The 23,290-nt window shown below is 44.1% G+C and overlaps 1 protein-coding gene across 1 annotated transcript in view; it reads right to left on the reverse strand.

Moving 5' to 3' along the window:
- Positions 1-4,133: 4,133 nt before the first annotated feature.
- LOC8025528 (hemocytin) overlaps positions 4,134-23,290 on the reverse strand; it is a 100,192-nt gene continuing 81,035 nt past the window's right edge. Inside the window, exons 35-44 of the mRNA XM_042287086.1 lie at positions 19,989-20,093; positions 19,387-19,587; positions 17,663-17,763; positions 17,469-17,591; positions 15,672-15,764; positions 14,781-14,897; positions 12,277-12,489; positions 11,045-11,099; positions 10,212-10,373; positions 4,134-7,480 (exon numbers count right to left, since the gene is read on the reverse strand). Of these exons, the coding sequence (XP_042143020.1) occupies positions 4,311-7,480; positions 10,212-10,373; positions 11,045-11,099; positions 12,277-12,489; positions 14,781-14,897; positions 15,672-15,764; positions 17,469-17,591; positions 17,663-17,763; positions 19,387-19,587; positions 19,989-20,093 (4,340 nt within the window). The 3' untranslated portion in view covers positions 4,134-4,310. The remainder of the gene's footprint in view (positions 7,481-10,211; positions 10,374-11,044; positions 11,100-12,276; positions 12,490-14,780; positions 14,898-15,671; positions 15,765-17,468; positions 17,592-17,662; positions 17,764-19,386; positions 19,588-19,988; positions 20,094-23,290) is intronic.

The raw sequence follows: 23,290 nt of genomic DNA on the forward strand, positions 1-23,290 counted from the left end.
TTCGTGTGATTATTTTGATTTCTTTTTGTGTCTGTCTCTACTCTCTTTACCCGGATAGAATTATCCTTCATCTGGCCGTCCTGTTTCTCTAGTTCAATAGGAGCCACACTTCACAGGTTACGTCCTGTTGTAGTTTACATAAAAAAAGGTTTCTTCGTCGCATTGATAAATCCGCCGGTACGAAACAGACTGGTCTGCAGTTCTTTAGAAGCCATAGAAATCCTTATAATTGTGCGCACCCACTTCGCCATCCGGAGGCAGGTATACCTCATATAGAAGTGTGTAACATGTAGGACAGATCATTTATCGCCGAGGGAGTGCCCGGCGAGTTAGAGAAATACCGTCTAGGAGACAAGGCCCGTTCTTTTCTCCCCCAAACGTCATCACCAGTGGAGCCAAGCAGCAGGGTATCGGAACAAAACGAAAACCAAAAACGAAAAACGAAAAAAACGATATTTTTGGGCGGAACGGAAACGTAATCGAAACGTTATTTATTATTTTGTTCCGGAGTGAAACCGAAAAATTTTCTTATCGGTTTTCGGTTCAAGGGAAAATATCAGGTATTTCAGTAATTCGTTTCACGCAGCGACGAGACGGCCGTTGGTTTGTACAATAATTAAAGAGAAGACAAGCAAGCCATCGCTCCCGCGTCTAAACTCCGGGCGAACAAGCATAGCAAAAACAAAGACAAAAAATACAACGAGAAACAAAAAACATGACGCAAGGCGCCATCGCTTCCCACCAATGAGAGCGCGGTAGCGCGACGCCTCCACACGCTCGCAATGCTCTCCTTGGCTCTTGCACCCTCTTCCTCCATGCTTTCTTCTGACGACACAGACAGACAACAGATCGCGGCAAGCGCGGGAAGTTTGTGACCCGGCGTTGTAGAAGTCCATCTTTTGTTTTTCTACGGATACGGCAGTCTTAGACTCTGTTGCAAAAGTGTACTTCATCCCTATGGGCCTTCAGGGCCTTCTCGGCGCTGAAATTTATTTTATCGGACCAGAGGTCTTGCCTTTCACCGAGCACACTTGATGACGTGCTGCTTCTGAGATCATGCTCGGTGCCTTGATCATGATCTCATTCTCAAGGCAATGAACATGATCTCAGAAGCAATGTCGTTTCCGCGGATTCCTCTAGAGCGCCTGAATTATCTATTTTTGTGTAAAAATAAATGTTACGTTCCTTTTAATTTTTGTTGCGATTTTTTTTCATAGAAAGAAACCGTTACGAACCGTTACGGAGCATTTATTATTCGTTCCGGAGCGGAAACGGAACGGAACTTTTTTGTACGGAACGAAAATGAAAACGGAACGAAAAACATTTCGTTCCAACACCCTGCCAAGCAGCGCCCCCTATAGCTTGTGCCAGCGTCTTCGTCAGTGTGTCCTGCAGCGCCTCAGAGAGAACTCAACGCTTTAGCACACGGCGACGCCAAGACGCACGCGTCATTCGCTTTGCGGCGATTCTCGCCGAGCGTAGGCGTGTTTGCCGCGCTTGGGGCGGGACCCACTAATGATGACGTCATGCAAAGCCCTTGTCTTCTAAGTGGCACTGGTTAGGCTCGGCTGAACGCTTCGATAAGGTACCGGATGCCGTGCGCGTCTTCTCGTGAGACACGAGGTTAGTGTGAATATTTTTTTGCCCATCTTATTTCATCGCGCCAAGCCTTTCCTCCTATTTCATTCAGTATAGACCGACACGCTGTTTACAAACAAGCCCTCGTTTGCCCACACCAGGTGTGGGCACTGCACGTGCGCAGAAACCGAATTTACGTGAATCGTCTGCGCATGCGCAGTGCCGTCAACAGCGCCACCGCAGCTGCGTGACGTCATGGCCGCGTGTTGGTCTATAGACCGTTTAACTGAAAGAGGGCGAGAGAGTGAAGGGGACAGGGGTTTTGCGCTGTTATCTTCACTGAGTGGTTATGAACGACCGAAGGACCCGGATGAACGCCTTGGACGGTTGCGTCTCTCCAAATTCGCTTGTTTTCTTTGTGGTCTCCTCTATTTTATTTGACTTCCAGATGTAGTTAGAGTTAGCGGAATCATGATGACAGTCTTCTGATCATCGGGACATCATTGTTTGATAATAGGCTGCACGAATAACAACCGAAAGTGCAGAACATTACCGGAGGACATCTCTATACCTCACGGGTTCCGACAAGGCAACTGCGGCTGCAATGTCTTCAAACTCCATCGCTTTCCAAATGACCAAAACCTCCGGCGGCAGTAAGTTGCGTCCTTAAACAGAAAACACTTTCCCCTGACGCCATCTTCTTGAGTGTGCTCTTATCATTTCATAAATAGAGCGCGTACTGAACTTACCGCTGTACCGTCGATGGGTTCCGAACGCAAGTGATAAGTGTTCTCGTGAGAATCACTCTTTCAGCTTGTACCTTTTCGTAACTTAATTTATCCAACTGCTGATATCTTGTTGTGGTAGCATTGAGTCGATTTTATCATCTATAACACTTAGTCGAACGCTCATTTCCGCCACCGGGTGTGACTGAAAATTCTCGAAAAGTTAGTTCTATCGGTGTTTCTTAATCTCGATCTCCTCCGCGATAGCGGAGAGCCGTGAACTTACGGCGACCGTCACAACGCCGATTGGGTTCTTATTTTGCAAAATAGTACATAACGTAGCTGGAAAGAAAACTCTATTTCGTATTGCCGACACATGCTCATGCATCGATTTTCTAATTGTTGAATCATTGATAGACTCGCTCCGGCAATGGACACGTCGACGCGGAATACTCCATTAAGACTTGTATAAACATCTCGGAGCAGGAGAGAGCTGCCTTCGATCGCTCCCTACAATGCTCTTATTTCGCGCATCCTTGTTCCCATTATATTTCATTGTTGTGGGCGACACGAAACTACAAAAATATCCTCGGTGTACTGCATCTAAAGAGACAAAAAATCTAACGGTAAATTCAATCGCTGAAAACTGATACAATACTTTGAGCACTCGCCTCCAATTACGATCGGTGGCGGGTTCGGTGTCGCTCTTCTCGGCATCGCCACACTGGCGGATGTCATAACGAGGGGCCGGAAACGTTCTCAATGAGTTGAAAAACACCATCCGCGGCACAAAGAAACACAAGACGCGCTCCAAGTCGGATACTCAGAGCTTTGGAGCACCCAACAGTACACCCAACGCGAGAGAGGTGCCCCGAAGAGCACTTTCGACAACCTTTCTAACCACTCAGCATGGCCGCGGAACCTGATGCTCTCTAGATGGCGCTGCAATATTCAAAATGGCGCTACCCGCGAAAAGCGGTTTGTACAGTGGCAGTGCTAAATAGTAGGTAGAGGCAGGACGCAAAGACCAGCCTCTCATTTAGCCTTTCTTGTTTTCTCTTTCTCTCTCTCTCTTTGGATAAAGAAATCAATTTGAGAATATGAAGATGTGTCTGGGCAAATCTCCTTACTTCATAATTCTGACTAAGACAGTTATTTATTAGGTCATATAATCTCTATATCGACATTATATTCAAATAATAATAAAAAATAGGCTGAGCCATAAAAAATTGTTGCTATTAGTCAACATATTCAATTTATTATAAACAATTCTTACAAATTATGAAAAACATATTTTTAAGAAACATGAATTGCCCCCTTGTTGATTCGCTAAAGTAAGTTGGCCAGGAATTAGATCATTTGTTTGGGAGTGACTAGACTTAAAATTTTTCAACACTGAGAGCAGAGGGAGCTGTAATTTGATGCACCATCATGAGCGAAGTGTATTACTAAAGAGCATTACATTTATTGTAGTTTTTAGTGTCTATATAAGGCTGTGTGCAACAAATAAGGACTTCCAAATGCTTAGCTACACAATAACCCAAGGACTGTCTTGAATTTAGTACATAACGAAAATGTGGAATTCATATCCATGTCAAATAATAATGCTTTTGAATAACTTCTGATAACGGAAAAGGAGCTCCGAGAAAAAAAGTTTCCAGGCACCATACATACCCAAAGGCTGCTCCTAAATATCCAGGTCTTCTTTCTAACGGATCTATTGTTTTTATCCGGAAAGTGTTGTTCTTAAGTCTACAGCTATGAACCAAACGTTCCGACATTATAACCAAGGCGAAGAATATCGCCTACAGAAAGACATCGCCAACCGCAAACGTATCAAATTATACATTTTATTTTTCCAAGGTCACATGTGATGAATGAAAGCCGTGCGCACTATGGCCAAGCGTAACACATTGCAAAACAGCTTCCCTCCTGCAATGTAATGACTTTTGATTATGAGCTCAGAAAATGGTTCCATAAACTATTCTTTTATGGGCATGTCAAAATTTAAGGAAGTGGAGCGTTTCTCCACATCCATTCAGGAACGACCGTGTCATCGTCGGTGTGGCTCGACTCGTGTAGGGAATGTTCGACGTCCTCGGGGTGGTATGGAGCCTGCACAATGTCTTCTGGACTGTAAGGAGACTGGCCTGTGTGTTCTGGGTAGTAGGGCCGTTGCTCCACATGGGGCTCGGGGATATCTTCAGGATGATATGGTTCTTGTACAATATGGCCAGCTGGTTGTTTTGGTTCAAGATCTGGAACGTCCTCAGGCCTATAAGGATATTGGCCCGCGTGTTCAGGCTCATAAGGCCGTTGCTCCACGTGTGGCTCGGTAATATCATCTGGGTGGTACGGTTCTTGTGCAATGTGGTTAAGGGGTCCTTGTATTTCGGCGTTTGGAATTTCCTCAGGTTGGTAGGGAAACTGTTCTATATTATCTGGGTGATAAGGTTGTTGCTCCATGGCTCCAGGAGTGTAAGGTTCTTGGACAATATGATTTACAGGGTTCTCCACATCGTCAGGTCTGTATGGTTCTTGAACGACATGGCTAGTTGGTTCTAGCTTGCCAGGGCTTCCGGTCTCTTCAGTATGGTATGGTTCTTGAACAATCTGACTTATGGGTTCCTGCTTACTGGGCTTCTCTGTGACTTCTTCAGGATTGTAAGGCTCTTGGACAACCTGGCTTGTAGGCTCCGGCATATTTGGCTTCACGGTGACTTCTTCAGGATTGTAAGGTTCTTGGACAATTGGGCTGATGGGTTCAGGCTTACCGGGCTTCTCAGTGACTTCTTCAGGATTGTAAGGTTCCTGAACAATCTGGCTCATGGGTTCCGGTTTGCCAGGCTTGTCGGTGACTTCTTCAGGGTTGTACGGCTCTTGGGCAATCTGGCTGATGTGTTCAGGCTTACCGGGTTTCTCGGTGACCTCTTCAGGACTGTAAGGCTCTTGGATAATCTGGCTGATGGGTTCCGGCCTAGCAGGCTTCTCGGTGACTTCAGGATTGTAGGGCTCTTGAACAATCTGGCTGATGGGTTCTGGCATACCAGGCTTCTCGGTGACCTCTTCAGGGTTGTAAGGCTCTTGGACAATCTGGCTGATGGATTCCGGCTTAACAGGCTCCTCGGTGACATCTTCGGGGTTGTAAGGCTCTTGGACAATCTGGCTGATGGGTTCAGGCTTACCGGGTTTCTCGGTGACCTCTTCAGGATTGTAAGGCTCTTGAACAATCTGGCTGATGGCTTCTGGCTTACCAGGCTTCTCGGTCACTTCTTCAGGATTGTAAGGCTCTTGGATAATCTGGCTGATGGGTTGCGGCTTAGCAGGCTTCTCGGTGACATCTTCAGGGTTGTAAGGCTCTTGGACAACCTGGCTGATGGGTTCCGGCTTACCGGGCTTCTCGGTGACATCTTCAGGGTTGTAAGGCTCTTGGACAATCTGACTGATGGGTTCCGGCTTACCGGGTTTCTCGGTGACCTCTTCAGGATTGTAAGGCTCTTGAACAATCTGGCTGATGGGTTCCGGTTTACCAGGCTTATCGGTGACTTCCTCAGGATTGTAAGGCTCTTGAACAATCTGGCTGATGGGCTCCGGCCTAGCAGGCTTCTCGGTCACTTCTTCAGGATTGTAAGGCTCTTGAACAATCTGGCTGATGGGTTTCCGCTTAGCAGGATTCTCAGTGACATCTTCAGGGTTGTAAGGCTCTTGGACAATCTGACTGATGGGTTCCGGCTTACCGGGCTTCTCGGTGACATCTTCAGGGTTGTAAGGCTCTTGGACAATCTGGCTGATGGGTTCAGGTTTACCGGGTTTCTCGGTGACCTCTTCAGGATTGTAAGGCTCTTGAACAATCTGGCTGATGGGTTCCGGCTTACCAGGCTTATCCGTGACTTCCTCCGGATTGTAAGGCTCTTGAACAATCTGGTTTATGGCTTCTGGCTTACCTGGCTTCTCAGTCACTTCTTCAGGATTGTAAGGCTCTTGAACAATCTGGCTAATGGGTTCGGGCTTACCGGGATTCTCGGTGACTTCTTCGGGGTTGTAAGGCTCTTGAACAATCTGGTTGGTGGCTTCTGGCTTCTCGGTCTCTTCTTCAGGATTGTAAGGCTCTTGGACTATCTGGCTGATAGGTTCCGGTTTACCAGGCTTCGCTGTAATTTCCTCAGGGTTGTAGGGCTCCTGGACAATCTGACTGATGGGTTCCGGCTTACCGGGACTCTCGGTGACTTCTTCAGGCTTGTACGGCTCTTGGACGATCTGGCTGATAGATTCTGGCTCATCGGGCTTTTCGGTGACTTCTTCAGGGTTGTAAGGCTCTTGGACAATCTGGCTGATGGGTTCAGGTTTGCCAGGCTTCTCAGTGACTTCTTCGGGGTTGTAAGGCTCCTGTACAATCTGGCTGATGTGTTCCGGTTTACCAGGCTTCTCGGTAAATTCTTCAGGGCTGTACGGCTCTTGGACAATCTGGCTGATAGGTTCCGGTTTACCAGGCTTCTCGGTGACTTCTTCAGGGTTGTAAGGCTCTTGGACAATCTGACTGACCGGTTCCGGTTTTCCAGGCTTCTCGTTGACGTCTTCAGGGTTGTAAGGCTCTTGGACAATCTGGTTGATGGGCTCCGGCTTATTGGGCATCTCGGTAACTTCTTCAGGGTTGTAAGGCTCTTGGACATTTTGACTGATGGGTTCTGGTTTACCGGGTTTCTCGGTAAATTCTTCAGGATTGTAAGGCTGTTGGACAATCTGACTGATGGGCTCAGGCTTGTTGGGTTTATCACTCGCCTCTTCAGGATTGTAAGGCTCTTGCACTACCTGGCTAATCTGTTCCTGGTTACTAGGTTTGTTTGTCACCTCTACGTGTGTATAAGGCTCTTCAACCATCTGACTTATTGGCTCTAGTTTCTCGTTTCTATCTTCTGGAGGCTGATCCCCTTGAAGAGTAGTGTATTTAGTGTTCTGCTTCGAGAACGGTACTTTTACACCTCCGTTGTTTTCTTCCTTCATAATTTCAACTTCTCGCTGTCCTACTTCATTAGCACAGGGGGTACAATGACAAGCCGTGGGCTGACGGAAAGTCTTGGTTAGTGTTTTTCCATTTCTGCATGTCAGCTGAATCTTGCGCAGTTCCCACTGGGTTGGGTTACAGCACTTGCAGTTCGCGGTGACATCATTGGAGTTACCTAAAGACAATGGCAGAAATGCAAAGAGACACATCAGCTTAGTAAGAAGATCTTAATGCGCTCTATTTCGTGAATAAGATTTTAGCGCTTTTAATACACTTTGAGCTTTGGTAGTTTTTTTAAATATTATTTTAGCTATTTTGGATCATCACATTTTTAAAGGGGTGAGGAGGGTAATAAATGTCGTTATAATATTTATAATAACAAGAATGTTTTTTTAAGGAGAATGTTGATCTTTAAATGAAAGATTTACAACCCCTCAGCTTTGTTGGCAGCGATAGGCACGCAATATTTGGACAACAAATAAAGCACGAACGTACACAAAAACATAACGTTTAGAGAAGAGCAAATAATTTGTAATCGTATTGGTTATGTTATTAGTTTAGGCAAATAAATCAGGTTAGTGGGGGAGATTCATGGGACCCATTACTGACAACTTTGTAAAATTTTGTCTTAATACACCAAGCTGTTAAGATCTTATTCGTATCTAAATGAATACCTGTAGTACCAAGCAGGACAATTTGCAAAGAAATAAGTAATTGCAAATATTGGGTTATCGAAAAAATAATATTAGTGTAAGAAAGTTGAATATTAGTGATGAACAAATCTTGTGCCCGCACTTGTTCGATGCTTTAATTTTACGTATGTTCAAAAGCTTTTTTTATTTAGAAAAAAAAATCGGGTTCTATCTTTTTGTGAACTAGCGATGAGAAGATTACCTTTGCATATAGAGAGCCATAAGTCAATCTATGTTTCTTGAAGCTACCTTTTTAGCAAAATATTACCTTTTAAAAGCTAATAATTGTCTTTCTACTGGTCTGTCCTATTTTTTTTTCTACTCCAAACTAATGGTGAATTTAGTTGATTAAAATCAATCTGCACTCTAAAACTATCACCTGAAGATGGTTATCTCATGGCATAATTGGATTGCCTAGTCGCGACACCTTAGCCCATAGAGTTATTATAATGTACGCCACAGTCTCAACTGGCGCTATGTCTATGCGACCTCCGGGATGCAAATTGAAGCAGACAGCCACCAGTCTACTTTTGCGGTGCTCCAGTGCATTCCTATGGGAAAAAGCGCGTATATTTGGTCTCTTTGCAGGAAATAACGTAGACCGCTTTTGTTATTTTGGTCGCACCGGATAGTATGTACATTTTGTTTATCATCGTAAAAGTGTGATTGGTTTAGTTACAGCATTTTTTCAATCATGCAGTGAATGATACTTAGCTATATTTAAGGCCCAAACCAGTGTTCCACAAACGGTGTGTAAACACGAGCGAAGAATACGAGCAAATAAATAATCGAAACGTACGTAGAGTGTCTTCAAGGTTCGCCAACATTCCGGTGACGTTCATATATTGCTAATGTGGCAGTCTTGTCGCATATATAAAAATTACCCTGTTGTGCATACTTGCGAACGGGTAAAAGCATTCAAGCCGCAAAGAATAAAGTAAGGGCAATGAAAACTGTCTCGTTATTATTTCCTAAGCCGGGCAGCTTTTATCGGGCACTTGTTTTATGGCTTCTCTATATTTTTAAAGATGTCGAGCTTGCGGATGACGTTCTGAACGCAGAACAAGCTTCCTCGCACTAATGCACGAGCAGAGAGAATTAAGCAATACTTATTCATTGGAAATAGAACTAGATTAAGTTCGTCTTCACTTTATTTTGATCGCCCATATGCAGGGGGAGTTACTGCGTAGTTCTTGCCGTCTTTCTTGATCTTCCACATGTTCTTCATTTGCTTGGTCGTAAATAACCCATGCAGAAAGGCGCCGACGACGTGTTCACGCTAATAGTGTCCGACAGCACACATAAATGCATGTTTGAAGCTGCTTTAGCACTGTCTTTAACTACATAAATTTGACAAGGAAACACTGTAACTGATCATGATTTTCATTTACCGGATTGAGAATTGTTCCAAACTATTTAATACGTTATAATTATTCCTTATATTTACTCTTATATTGAGGCTCAAAAAAAAAAAAAGCGCGCCCACTTTTTTTTCCGTAGAAATGCATTACCGGAGGTCAATTTTTCGACTGGTTTCTGTCTGCTTCAATTTGCCACAGCACACTAGCGCCAGCTGAACCTCTAGCCTACATCATACGACCCTACGCCTTAGCCTAGGCAGAAAACTCGCTATTAAAACAACGATTAACACGAGAGGGTACAAATTGTAAACATAACTGTATGCAAATTCACTCCTTAAACTTGTCAATACGCGCGAAAGTAGCAATGAAATACAACTTACATAATTTAATTAGGAAAAAATAAGAATTTAATATGTCACCACCAGTTATATATCGTGTTTTTTATTCTAACTCAAAAGTTATCTCAGCAGCCCGTAAGCATGCAATACAAATAAACGTGCACAAAACAATTAATTCTTCAGAACTTTCTTTTTGTCTTTCTGGAGATAATCATTAGAAGGAGATTAACCGACCAGACGAAACGGACACATTTTGGAAATTGAACACGGCCGTAATGTTTTCCCCTAAACATCAACTACTCCTTGCCGATTTAGATAAAAATAACTTACTGCCTTCATTCTAAACGCGCGCACGTGAATAATGTATTATTTATAACTCAATCATTTCCAATTGCAATAATTTCTCTCAGGATTGTAGCGGGGTGGAGCAGTTGTGCAGAACTAGAATAAGCCTTATGCAATAAGAATGATCTACCCGCCTAGAGTGTAAGGTGTATTCCTATGCCCCTTCTTACCCGTCGTGAAGAGGGAGTGCGACTCGCAGGTTCCTGCGCACTCCCTGGCTCCAGTGACCGGCCTCGGGTTGGTGCAGAGTCCCCATCGTTCGTGCTCGAAGCGGAACATCCTCACGCTCTCCCTGTCGTTCAAGGGAAGCGGCGCGCAGGCTTCCTCGGACACTGCGATGGCGGGAACAGAACACTCGTCAAGGCCCGAAAGCCCCATGCAAAATACCAATATCAATAATTAAACGAAGGTTCCAACAGAGAAAACAAAATGTTTTGCTCGCACGCTATTCGCTAACAGCGAGCAGTAGCAGTAAACTACCGATAACCAATCGCAACCTAACAAGCTGTTCTTGACTTCTCACGCGTCTTAAGAATGGCGGGACCAGTTCAGAGCATCTCATTATCGCAGCCAACAGGATTGTGGCGTTAACCAGAAGAACGAATCATGAAGCATTTAGCTTGGCCGTAATAAGCTGAGCCCTGCGTTTCTTCGGGATGACGACTTTCTTGGGCTGTTTGTATAGCCGTTATGCGGCGAGGCAGCATGCCGCAATCAGGCGCCCGTCTATGCGAAAAAGTTTCCACGCCCTTCGAAGAATGCTGTCTTGAGATGATCGACGCGCAAGTTTCAGGGACGGTCCATCAGGTAGACCCTAAAGCTAGACCTAAAGCCGCTCGTCGTCTTTTTTGTGCTTAGGTTGTCGTCATGTCAACTAATCGAGCGCAGATAATGCGCCCTGACCATGGAATTTTGGTCTCCGCCTCTGTATTTTCTACATTGGACCGCGTTCTAAATTGTGGTGTACCGATGTATAACTGGAAGTGTACGAGAGCAAACGTACCGATGGTGACGTTACATGTCTGGCAGCAGCGATTCGCGTCCCAAACCACCTGGTCCTGCGTTGGAAGAAACAAGAAGTCATACAAAATATTAGTAGCCTTTGAACCCTAATGGGATATGTCTTGGGAGATTGGTAACAGTGGCTCTGTGTCACCCATGTTTCGACCGAAATGCACGTAGTTACTGGAAGGCTGGATCAAAATGTGAAAGCCACGTACCATGGCTGCGTTTCGCTGCAAATGCTCCCACGACACTCATGCTGAACCATTATTTTTGTCATAATGTCACAAAAATCGCCAGTTATTTATGTTTTGGTCGGCTTCTAAACGAAGAAATTACAATTACGCAAATTATCGCAATAGTATTCGAGCAAAATTTTTTTTAATGCCCACAACATTATTGTTGCAATTTAATGATGGATAAAGCTTTTTTTTTGGTAACAGAGAAAAACCAAATAAGAAGCAGACATTGCCTACCGTCTAGCGGTGCCGGCTTCTCGTTGGTGCTTGACTATAATTATTATTAATGTACTTCAGAATCCACCGTTGTTACCAGAACCAAGTATCACACAGAACACCCTGCCAGGCACTTCATACTATAAAATTACGCTATTTACGTTAAGGTCGGCTCACACATACATCAGAAAGCTAACTCAGCACCAATAATAGCGCTGACGATGGCTTAAGCGCCATTTAGCACTGATCTGGCCTATATCAGCGCTTTTTCACAAATAAAGCCCGAAGTGAGCGCTGCATCAGCAAGGTCAGCGCTACTTCTAGCGATGACCAACAGCGCCAAGGTAGCGCTGTGATGTATGTGTGAACAGGCGTTTGGAGTGTAAGATGAAATAAAAAAAGAAAACTCTAAGCAATATCGAGGTTTGAACTTGTTCCGAAGAAGCGAACGGGACAAACTCTCTGGTAGAGACGTACCTTGTGCAGACTTGTCAGGTACTTACTCCAGGTAATCCAGTTACTTGTAATCGAATAATTTTTGAAGCAATATTGTAATCATTTGATTGCCTTTATTAGGTAGTATTCGTAACAGTGCTCTGAATGCTTTTGAAAGTAATAGAATTACTTGTAACCGTTAATATGTTCCCCTCCCCTTCCTAATGGCGCTCTGGGTTATTTACTGTTCCTTTCAAGTATTCAAGCAATACAATATAAATACTTTCTAACCAGGAGTAATTGCAATCGATTACTTTATTTGATTAAGGTGTACGAGACGTACCTTGGGGCACTTCTTGGAGACCGGAGCGCAGGAAGGGCTCGTGTACACGATGCGCGCAGTGTCTCCGGCCTGCACGCACTCTGCCCGGTAGCACAGGTGGGAGCTCGAGTTCCAGTGGCTGCCCACGGGGTGCATCACGCCCGCTTCTTCGCAGGCCACAATCTGGCAGCGAGGGCAGCACTCGCCGGGGCCCAAGGGCAGTGCCTGGGCGTTCTGTTGCCGAATGGAAAAAAGGTCATGATCCCTGTTTGACGTCCTTCCACCGACTGCATTGCAACATCAGAACGAGTACATAGTTAGGCCCTTCCATTCTCGAGGGATAATCTTTGCCAAATATTCTAATACTTAATTCATTCATTTTTAATATCACGATGATCTTTGATTCCTTTCATTTTCGGTTGTGCACCAACAACTCAAAGAAGCAAACAGGAGAACAACAAAAGGAAACTGTGCTCGGTTGCATTTCGCAGGGAGCTTAATTGCTCCCACGGTGATATACCTTACTTTGCGGCAATTAGTTTATTGTAACCAAACGTAAAATAACCATGAACTGTCTCGCTAGCCGTGTTATAACAAACGATGGTCGGGTGAACCTGGAACGAAATTTTACTATCTTGAAATTCAGTCGAATGGAGGTAGGCAGAGACGTGAAAGCTGGAAACGTTAGGTTGGCTTTCTCAGTTAATGTTGAGCTCATGATTTAAACAAAGTAGCGTTGAAATCACTGACATAATTGCGGAGGCGTTTTTACAATTCTTTGCTTTCGTTTTTTTTTTTTTTTTTTACTTTCGTGACTAAAGGGTAATAAACGTGATGCAGAGCCTTTTTATTGAAAATGCACACTTAAAAGATGTCAAGAAAATGTGCTTTATATATTGTTCCGTCATCACATTACAACGGCAGTTGTGGCAAAATATTGATTATAATCAATCTCATTCGTTCAGCGGGGCCGCAGTTTCTAATTTTTATACGTTGAAACTTTTAATGCCTTATCTATATTCATAAATGTGTCAATAATTATAAATGCGTGCTTACAAAGCCCGTTATACTAACATTCGTGAAAATACAAAGCCGTTTTTACTTTGGGTTAGGGTTATTGAAGAAATAAAAACTAATTGCCACGAATACACTTCGAGAACGTCGTAGTACCTTCTTAAGACGCAACTATAAATTCTCCCACGTCTACACCCTGTCGAGTCGGAAGAGAACAAAAGTATCAGGTTGTAACCTGCTCTTTGGCAGCCCACTGTGATAGATGAACTTTCGCTGACAGGTTAATTGAATGCGTTCACATAAATGAAGTCAAACTCATCCCCTTAGGAAGCAGGTGTGCGACTAAAAAAAAGAAAACTACTTATCCCGGATTACGCAGATTTCTTCAGGCGCACACTAGTCGCCGCTAAAAGGCGACGATATTGCGTCCTTTTGGTATAATTGTGTTGGTTTATGTTTTTATAAAAGTTTTTTTTTTTTTGAGCTCACTTGTTGTCACTGAAAGCAGAAGAAACACGGGGGCGTTCACACTTTACGTTCGCAATTTTTACTTCGGAATGCGTTCGGTGTTTTTGTCGACTAATACCGCAATCTCGTTGCTGCGGAGCGATAACTGAATACTCGGGACTCGCCGCGCCCTCCATCTCGTAAGCTGTCGGGGATTATTCAGTTGTTGCAATTAAACGGTTTATTTTTATCGCTCACAATCCTCGCAAAGGTATGCCACAAAAAAAGAAGTGACATCTGTACTTCCTTTTGCTCGTTTCTTCAGTGCAGCCATAGTGACGCGGGAGAACTTTTTTTGTGTACGAGATGTTTTAGAGAGTTTACATTCCGCGAAGACCAGTTTCGACAAAGTCAGAAGTTTACTTAGCAAACATAGGGTTAACGTTTAGTTTCCTCGAACGAGCAGAAACCCGCAATAAAAAAATAAAAAAAGAGTCCCGGTCCTTTGGCGAGTCTTGCAAACGAATTGACGCCCACCAGCCAGGAGTGCCGTCAAGGGAGGGAGGGTTTTCTGTCAAGTACAGACGTAGGGCAGGCCCATATGCCTCTGCCAGTCAGAGTACAATGGCATCGCGCCGTTGCATTCGTTTTCGTTGCTTTTTTTCCCCAACCATACTACCGATGCTCAAAAAAGAATCGTCGAAAAAGTCCAAGGCTAGAGGTTTCACGCATGCGCAGAAGTCTACTTCCTAAGGGTCCATTGCGGCGACAGCCGAGAACTGCACACTCTGCGGCTCAAGAGCTGCCCACAATCCTACTGCGCATTTTCCACCTAAACTAGACCCTGTTTCTGCTAACTTTAGCAGATGAATATTTCTTCTGAACGTCACGCGACGTCGACTAACACCATCACATACCGTTTCACATCGAGGGTATACAGGAAACAAAAGAGGGGGTCTGCTGCGAAACCTCGCCCATAAGGGCTGCCGCCTCGAGAACAAAAGACGGGCCGTTTTGTGGTAGAGCCGCCTACTCAATACTTAGGGTTTAAAGTGAATTCTTACCTCGGGGCACTTGGGGCAGATGATGGACCGTTCTACTTTGTGGACCTCGCCGAGGGCGGTTTGCTCGCAGATGTGCGACTTGCACTGGTCGTCACGGGACTGCCATTCGTCTCCCGGCTGCGAAAGAAATATGTCGCGTTCGTACACTCCATCTGACTTCGCGAGTTTTTGCCAATCGGCCAATGCACGCTGATGACAAAGTAGTACGCGTAATTTCCTGTTTGGCGTACTGCCTGGCATCGTGCATGAATTAAGTTTGGTTTCCTGCTGCTGCAACTACGCATATATGGTCAGTTTTTGGGAAAATTCCGCATTATGCACATCTGCAAACATACACATATACACACGCTTTATTGGCTTTATCTAATTGTAGCGTTAGCGGCCGTCAGATTTAAAGTGAAACGGAATATAGTTTATCTACGCCAGGCAACACGTGGTTGCATTTGAGCTGTCAGTTTTTGCCACAGTCGAATACTGCTGGTGAACAGCAGCCCAACACCATCAATAATATGAAAAAAATATACAGGCGAGCTGGTGAGTTTTCAACATCTTGAACAGCCGGGACTTAGGAAAAGAAAGTGGAGAATGCACACACACGAGGGCTGTGTGTTTAGTTCTCGTTTCCAACTCTTGCGTGTTCAAGGTGTTGGAAGTTCACCAGCTTACCTGCGTGTTCGCTGTAATTTGTATTATTGGTGGTGATTTAACCGTCAATGATGTCGGCGGCCGATCGATCATACAGTCGTTATTCAATGTTCCAGCTGTATCAATAAATTGGTAATTCCAAAGCCGATACTTATTGCCCGCCAAAAATAAAAGCAGCGACATCGGCGATTCGTCAGCGAGCACTTCCAAAATCATTTGGCGTTCGAGAAGAGAATAAACACTCACCTCTCGGATGTTCCCGTACTCGTCCTTGCAAAAGAGTCGCACCAAAGCAGGGCAGCATCGGTTCGGCACGTCCACAATGCTCAGGAAGTAGTCCTGCAAAACACCCATGCTTCATTGTGCGCCGAATGTCCACGCACCCCTGTCTACCGCAAGCACCGGGGTCTATGCTCTTTGACTACATTACGCGATATGAACACCGAATACGTTTTATCGGTCGTTATTTATGAAAGCATATTTTCCTGAATGAGCGTCATGAACGATCGTCATTAGCGAGCATCATCGATCAAGCGTCATTGACGACCGTTAAGGCCTGTTCACACTCTTGCGACCGAGTACGACTGAGAGAGACCAGACCGGGTTTTAAGTCTCTTGCGATCTCTTAGGACCAGCTCCACTGCAGCGCATCCGGTCCTAAGAAGTCGAAAAAGGCCTAAAAACCGGTCTGGTCTCTCTCGGTCGTACTCAATCACATGTATGTGAACGGCGCTTTATATCGACGTTAAAGTTTAAGGCACATTCTCCGCTCCTGGTCTTTATCAGCATTATCAAGCTTGTGCATTTTTTTTTTTTTTTTTTTTTTTTGCGTGAACGCGTTACACATTGTTTTAGACGGGATGTCAAGTAGACGCAGTTGAATAGCTCTCGCATGTTAGAAGCGGACGTCACGCGTAATTTCATCAGCGCTTACGGTGCATAAACGCGCGGGCTCGATGCTCGATGACAATTGTTCAGAAACTTGTCGAGTAGTTTTTAATCTCTAGAGGTATAGTGAAATGCCTTAAACGCAGCTAGCCAAACAAAGAAACGTTGCTCTCGGGAAAGTCATAGGTATCTTTTCTCAACTTGCTTAAGCATCAGAGGCTGGTTACAACATAAGGTATTTATAGGGGTGTGCAGAAACTGCTTTAAATTAAATACCGCATTGTCGTTCCGTACGTTAACACTCAAAGAAAAAAAAAGGAAACCCGGGTTGCCGTGGCTCTTTTCAGAACTTCGAAAGCTAAGATTCTGTTCGTACCACTCATCGGACACGCTAGCGGTATTTATGAACAAGAGGTAGTGCGGAAATTTGTTTCATTTTACTCTGTCTGCGGACAAGATGTCGTCGCTTGTCGCACTTGTGTCACTGGGTCAAAACACGTGTTGGCGTTAAAGTGATACAGGTAACAGAGTTGCCGATACCGCGTCACCCTTCGTGGTAACGTACTCAAAACAATTGTTACAATTTCAGAACATTATTACATAACGTACTTACGTTACTTATTTTCAGTAAAGGGTAACGTAGCTGCCTTGCTCGTTACGTCTTCTTAAAAAATAAACAGTTTTCGGAAACCGTCTTTGCACATCTACCGGACGGCTCAACTTTGTACGATGAGCCGTCCGGTTCGAACTGCGCGTATGGGAGTCTTCTGCGATAGCGCATGCGCAGTTTCGTACCGGAGCGCCCACCGCACTGTATCGGAAGGGCGAATACGGTTCCCTAAAACTTTCTAATAATTACACCCAGATAGAACCGTGAAAAAGATAAAGAAATTATGTTAAGTTTCTTCTAATATGGCGGATATGCATATAACTAACTCCAAAACAGTAAAACGTTTTAAGTCAGGAATAAAATGTAACGCAAAAGTGACGTGCGTTATATTCGCTAACGGTAACCAACACTCTCTTCTTCTTTTTTTTTTTTCTTTCAAATGAGGTAGCTCCGTAACGCGTTCCTTTTATTTGCAAGTAAAGAGATTTCATTAATTTTTTTTGGTAACCCTAAAAGACTGCGATTTAAAATCAATGAAGATGGACCTTGTCGTCTGGTAGTTCGGCGCTCTCGTAGCACCTCTCCAAGTTGCAGCGTGCCATGAGGTCCGTCCCGCTTTCGTCGCAAGAGCAGTTGCTGCAGAGGCCGTCTCTCCACGTCTGCCCGGGCTGCGTGAGACAAAAAGTTAACAATTCCCATGGTCGTGTCATTGCCATTTAGCAATTTCTATGCGGCGTACCTCGTAGAAGGAGACATTTTGCAGAGCCGGTTCAATGGCGACTTCTTTACCGTCCACGACGACGAATTTGTGGGCGTAAGGACAGACCTTTTCCGGCGGTCCTGGAACGACGCGAGTGTCAGCAAGATGGAAGAAAGACATACAAGGGGGCGTCCTGGTACAATTCTTTTCAGTCGCTTCCAGACACTGTCACCGAAATAGCGCTGCGCATTTTATTTTATAAATAACGCGGTCATACAAAAATAGTCTAATGAGGAATTAGCGAGCAACGCAAAATTGAAAAATTTGACTTTTGCAGTATTAATTACCGCTTGTGCAGCGAGTATAGGTTAAGGCTGGGCGTCCATTAAAAATATTAACCCGCTTAATCGCCACCCTTTAATCGAGTAATCGATTTCGCTAATGCTGGTGCATACTAGTTCGAGCCAGTAAAAATATTTCTTGCCTTAGCTGATTATATGATAAACGACATAATGTACAATTTTGATTTTTAAATCAACCTTGGAGTGCAGCTGAGAAAAGTTAAAAGACACCCACACTCAAAAATCATTAAAACAGCCGCAGAAGCAAAGAGCTTCGTTGATATGTACGGCAATAGCGAACTCCTTCATAGTTTACAATAGCCTCTGCTGCGCTAAACGGACACTCGCACGGCGTTGAATTGGCTGGGAGACGTATAACATTATACTCCGTTTCACCTTATGTTGTACCGCAGCGAAGGCTAGACGCGCGAGATCAGGGCTTTGGCAGCTGCCCTTATTGCACGAGAGCTTGTGCCGCCGAGGTGTGCCCTAAAGCAAGGAGCTCGCGCTTGTAGCCTTTCCTGCGGTACATCAGAAGGTTGAACAGAGTATAGTAACATATTTGGAGTTACAAATTTGACCTCTAAGTTTATTTAGGCCAACATTTTACCTAAAGTTTACCTACATAGAAGTGTACTCGTCCACGTCTGTGTGGAGAAAGCGTTTAACGTTACCTATTTTTGTTAGCCAAGGTTTAACCGATTAACCGGTTTAAAAAAATATTCGCGATTAGAGTATTAATCGATTAATCGGTAGATTAATTGATTAAGTGCCCAACAATAGTACAGATATGATGCTGCTCTGGAAAGAAGCCCACTAAATAGAGTACGGGATAATTCGTCATTATAGGTGTGGACGGTGAGGCTGTGGAGCTCAGCAAGCTTGCATGCTGAGCTCGACATTTTTATGCGATATGCGAGTGTTGATGTGTTTTGCTGTAACCTAGCTGAACATTCTGGTGAGAAGGAATGGCAATGACGCAGCGTCAGAACTGGGATAATATCGAGGCATTGCCATTGCCAGTTTGAGTGTCGCGACTATTCTACAAAATGTTCCGGCGACATCTAGAAAGCGGAAGTTTCCTGTAGGTTTTACATACATGAATATAAAAAAGAGCTGACCAGAATTCATGACACACTCAAATTACTTGTTGATAGATTTACGTCAGTTGACCAACAGTCCCTGGGAGAGAAAACACAAATGGGTATACATTTTTAGGGCGATCTAGTACAGACGACTGTACCCAACATGCAGGTTATGCTAACGCAACGAATTTAGAGCATCAAACGTTGTGTAAACGGCAAAAGTACTGAACCAGAAACATGAAGTTGTCAATGATAGTGAGCACCGGGATAATTGCTCTGATGTGACCGTTGTTAGTATTAATCAGGGCTTGACCGGAAAGAGAATATGTATACTGACTGCATTTGAAAGAGCGGCAGCAAACTCCTGGAGTCTCTAGCAGCTCCAAGGGTGGCGCGCAGTGAGGCGGTTGTGGGCACTTCTCCGGGCGACACACGGCATGGAGGGTGGCGCAACATCCGACTGGGGTCATCTCCACCTCCTGACCGGGTTCCAGGTCCGTCGGCCAGACCACGGGCGGACAAAGAGCTGGATCGCATTCTGTACGGGTTAAGAAATACCGGTTCTCCTTCACTCCGTCTCATATCACTATAGAAAACATCTGTGAGTTCACTCTCGTGTTCGGAGTTTGGCAGCAAAGGGAATTTATATACGTATTTTAGAGTGTACATCCACGGAAAACTGCGAAATGACGCATGTCACACCATCTCCGAAGTAACAAAAGTTCTTATTTTCATTGGAATATTTGGGCACTTTATAAAACTTTGGTTCTCTCTAAAGATAAGTGTCAAATTACATTATAAGTTTAACTCCTTAAGCATAGTTGTCATTCCATGTATTTTATTTTCATCACCCTGAAAGTTGTATGCAATTCTTGCCTTTTGTTGTTACTTTAAAACTGACAGGTAGGCAGAGGTAGTTGCAGCGAAACAAGAGCATACCGCAGTAGTACATGGGGCAACCCTTGGAGTCAGTCTTGGTCCTTGTCACGTCTCCTCGCTCACATCTTGGCAGCGACAGTTCTGGGCACTCCTCCACGATGTCTTCTGCGGGAAGCGTACGGAAACAAAGATGTTGATGGGGCAGATGGCGAAGCTCTCACTTTAACGAGTGCATTATGAAGAGAACGCCACTACAGAATGGTGGTGTCTGCCTCTTTTTGGTGTTAAAGTGTTCCTACGCCATGCTCAGTAAGGGTGGCCATCGTTATGAAAGACGCGGAAGTCACGTTAAATTTCATTACGAGATATACAATCCTATGTAAAAACAATGAACCTTCGGTTCACGTCAGAGTGACGTATATCATCGTTTGTTTATTTTATGTCTTGCTACTTTTTATGCACTTATTTGATTAACGCAAAATTATAATCAAAACATTTAAATATGGCTAATATTATTAATAAGAAGGTATTACGTGACATACACCGAGCTCAAAATCTAATGGGAATTTATGCTGGTGATCCTCCGTACTGTGCTTGTTTATGCACGGAGGTTAAGATCGATTGGTTGCACCGGCCTGCGTAGTCGAGTACAAGAGGAATTAGCAGATTTTATTTGGGTTTTTCACACAAGCTGTCATTTGCTGTCATTTGTGCAAGCCGGTGCTTGAGCAGGCACTCGTCATCTTAAGAAAAGGAAGAGGGAGAGGCATTCGTTCTTCTTCGTTAGTCAACATCAACGGCTGCTGTCGTGGAGTTATTATTTGCACTGAGCGTGTATATCGGCTTGTTATGCATTTCTGTTGCATTCTCCTCTAAACGCTTGGCTACATAATCAGCTTTGACATCGATTGATTGGAATCTGCTATGCCAGATCATATGTAAGGGGTGTCGAATTGCGACACAACAGATTACTAACGTACAGCAGAACCCATGATGGGCCGGGACCATCATTAAACTAAATTAAAGTAGATGCTATGTCTAAAATAAGGGGTTCCTTTTGTTTAATGGTTCTCCCAGTTATCACGTTCTTGCTTACTATACATTTTCTAGTATAACTGCTTTCGGTTTTGGGGATTTCCAGGGTAATATAGATAAGTACTATATGTGGTACTGGCGAAGTCACCACAAGTCGAGCGCCCTCTTTTTCTCTTTGTGTCCTTATAGTACCACTTTTTCACGTGCATGAGAAGCATCATAGAATATAGTAATTCAATTACTTCTAAAACTATTTGTACCTACTCGAGATAACTTATAGGAGTGTAGCCTGAGCCCTTCTCGAAATACAATGCAGGGTGGGTATATATTATCTCACTGTAAAGTCGTTCTGTCACATGTGTTGTTGTGGAACACACAATTTTCTAATCAACACATATATGCCTCTTTGCACGTGTTAGTTGTCGCCACTTGCAAAACACAATGCACGATAGAAAAAGAACCCTTAAAAACCACCAGCAAGAAACGACGCCTGGAATATACTACACAGAAAATGCAGGATGCAGCAAAATATATTTGTCTTCCGTCATCGCCTATTACTTATATTCACACAAGGAACGCCTCTTGCCATTATTGCCAAGATTGTAATGTGCACGGTTCCTTACACATTCATTCCAATGCTAAAAGAGCTCCGGAGCGGCACTTATAATAATTCAGCGGGCGGAACATATTGTCTTCTCTTTATGAACCCTATCCCCGACATCAAGCGAGGCGGGTGACGCTTCCAAGCAACGAATCATTTTGTGAGGGATAATGGCAGGCTATCAGAAGCGTTTATCAAAAACTACGATTTGGAAATCTTCCCGGGAAACGCTCAGAGCAATTTTCAACACCGCGAGGGACACAGGCGCCTTGTCCTGTTCCTTACAGTTTCCTCGAAGGGTTCTTCTTTTGAGTCCCCTTTCGAGGGAAATAAGTTTGTCCTTTTTTTCTTATTTCGGATGCTTTTAGAGCTTCGTTGGTGCAAGAAGTCGTAAAATTGGGCCGAGCAAACAGTTTTCTTTTCAATTATGTTTTTACTGTCTACAAACACTCTTCTTCCGTCATAATCGGTTTGAAAGAAAACGGTCCCTTGGTGTTGAAGCACGACCAAAGCAACATTAGAGTGCTACATTTTTTTCGGTAGTCGAAGAATCCTTTCAAGATTCGCCGAACCGTTTTTCCCCCTCTCACTGACTCTCTCGAAGATGTGAATTGAATGCCAAAGACTTCTTTTCGAAGAAGCCGTCTTCACCGCCCCACCTCGCTTTCTGAAAGAAGTGGTCTTTGATTAATTTCGGGTATAGCGCGGTTCTAGTGTGCTAAGGGCAGCCTTCTGTGATGATGTATGTTTCTCTGCCCTCAGAGTAAATACGAAGATCTATAATTAGTGCTTTTTTTCTTGGGATAGCTTACGCACGTCAAATATATGGTAGATACTTAGGTTACGCAAACTTTTATGAACTCCCAAGATCGGCAGTTTTGTTGGCTGTGTTATTGTAGCTGATGAGCCGTCGAAACTCCATCAATCAAACTTTACGCTCATACTAGAATTCTGTTAACAGACCGGCTGCGCCTGATGCAATTAACAGCGTTTGTGTAAAACCCAAGTTCTGTAAACTCCCACTCTTGGAAGTGACTTGAAATACGGTTTAAGCGTGAAATTTACATAATCATAGTCAAGCGAAGCTTTTAACAAAACAAAAAAGGAGCGCATAGAGATTAACGTTCGTCGCCAAATACCTCTTGCAGCACTGACGCTTCACAAATGGCGGCTGGAACAACTGCCGCAGCAAGATATTACTTTATTATAGCTGAACTTGTGACTTAATACGTTTCCTCCAGGGGAGTAAAATGGCGGTTAAGGCAATATCGGTTTCATAGCTGTCAGGAAGGCTGCATCATCTGCCCGCAGTCCTTCAGCGTACCTAAAGACTGCATTTAGCTTGCGGTGTATACGAATACTGTCCATCATTTGTTTTTCAACTACCTACGTTTGCTCCCCTCATTGAACTGTACTTTTCTCAAAGACGTTTTCTCGTATCAATATGACCAGCGGCTGAGAGGTACGGTCAATAATGTTCAGTGGGTTGCACTGCTTGATTCAATAGCCACCGCTAGATGTTTTATAAACGTGATAGTTGTCTACACTGTAGATTGATATGGAATGAATGTCGTAAGTACATGGAACGATTCCTCTAATTAGAGACAGTATCGTCGTCCCGCGGCAGAAAAAAAAAAAAAAACGTAACGGAGATTGCAGTGCTCAAGGCCAGCGCCGCGAAATCGCAAGAATAATCGCGCCACGTGTATCGGGCTTTCGTGGTCGA

This window comes from Ixodes scapularis, unplaced genomic scaffold (genome assembly GCF_016920785.2).
Source record: "Ixodes scapularis isolate PalLabHiFi unplaced genomic scaffold, ASM1692078v2 PGA_scaffold8__174_contigs__length_109621045, whole genome shotgun sequence".
In the NCBI taxonomy this organism is placed as follows: domain Eukaryota; kingdom Metazoa; phylum Arthropoda; class Arachnida; order Ixodida; family Ixodidae; genus Ixodes; species Ixodes scapularis.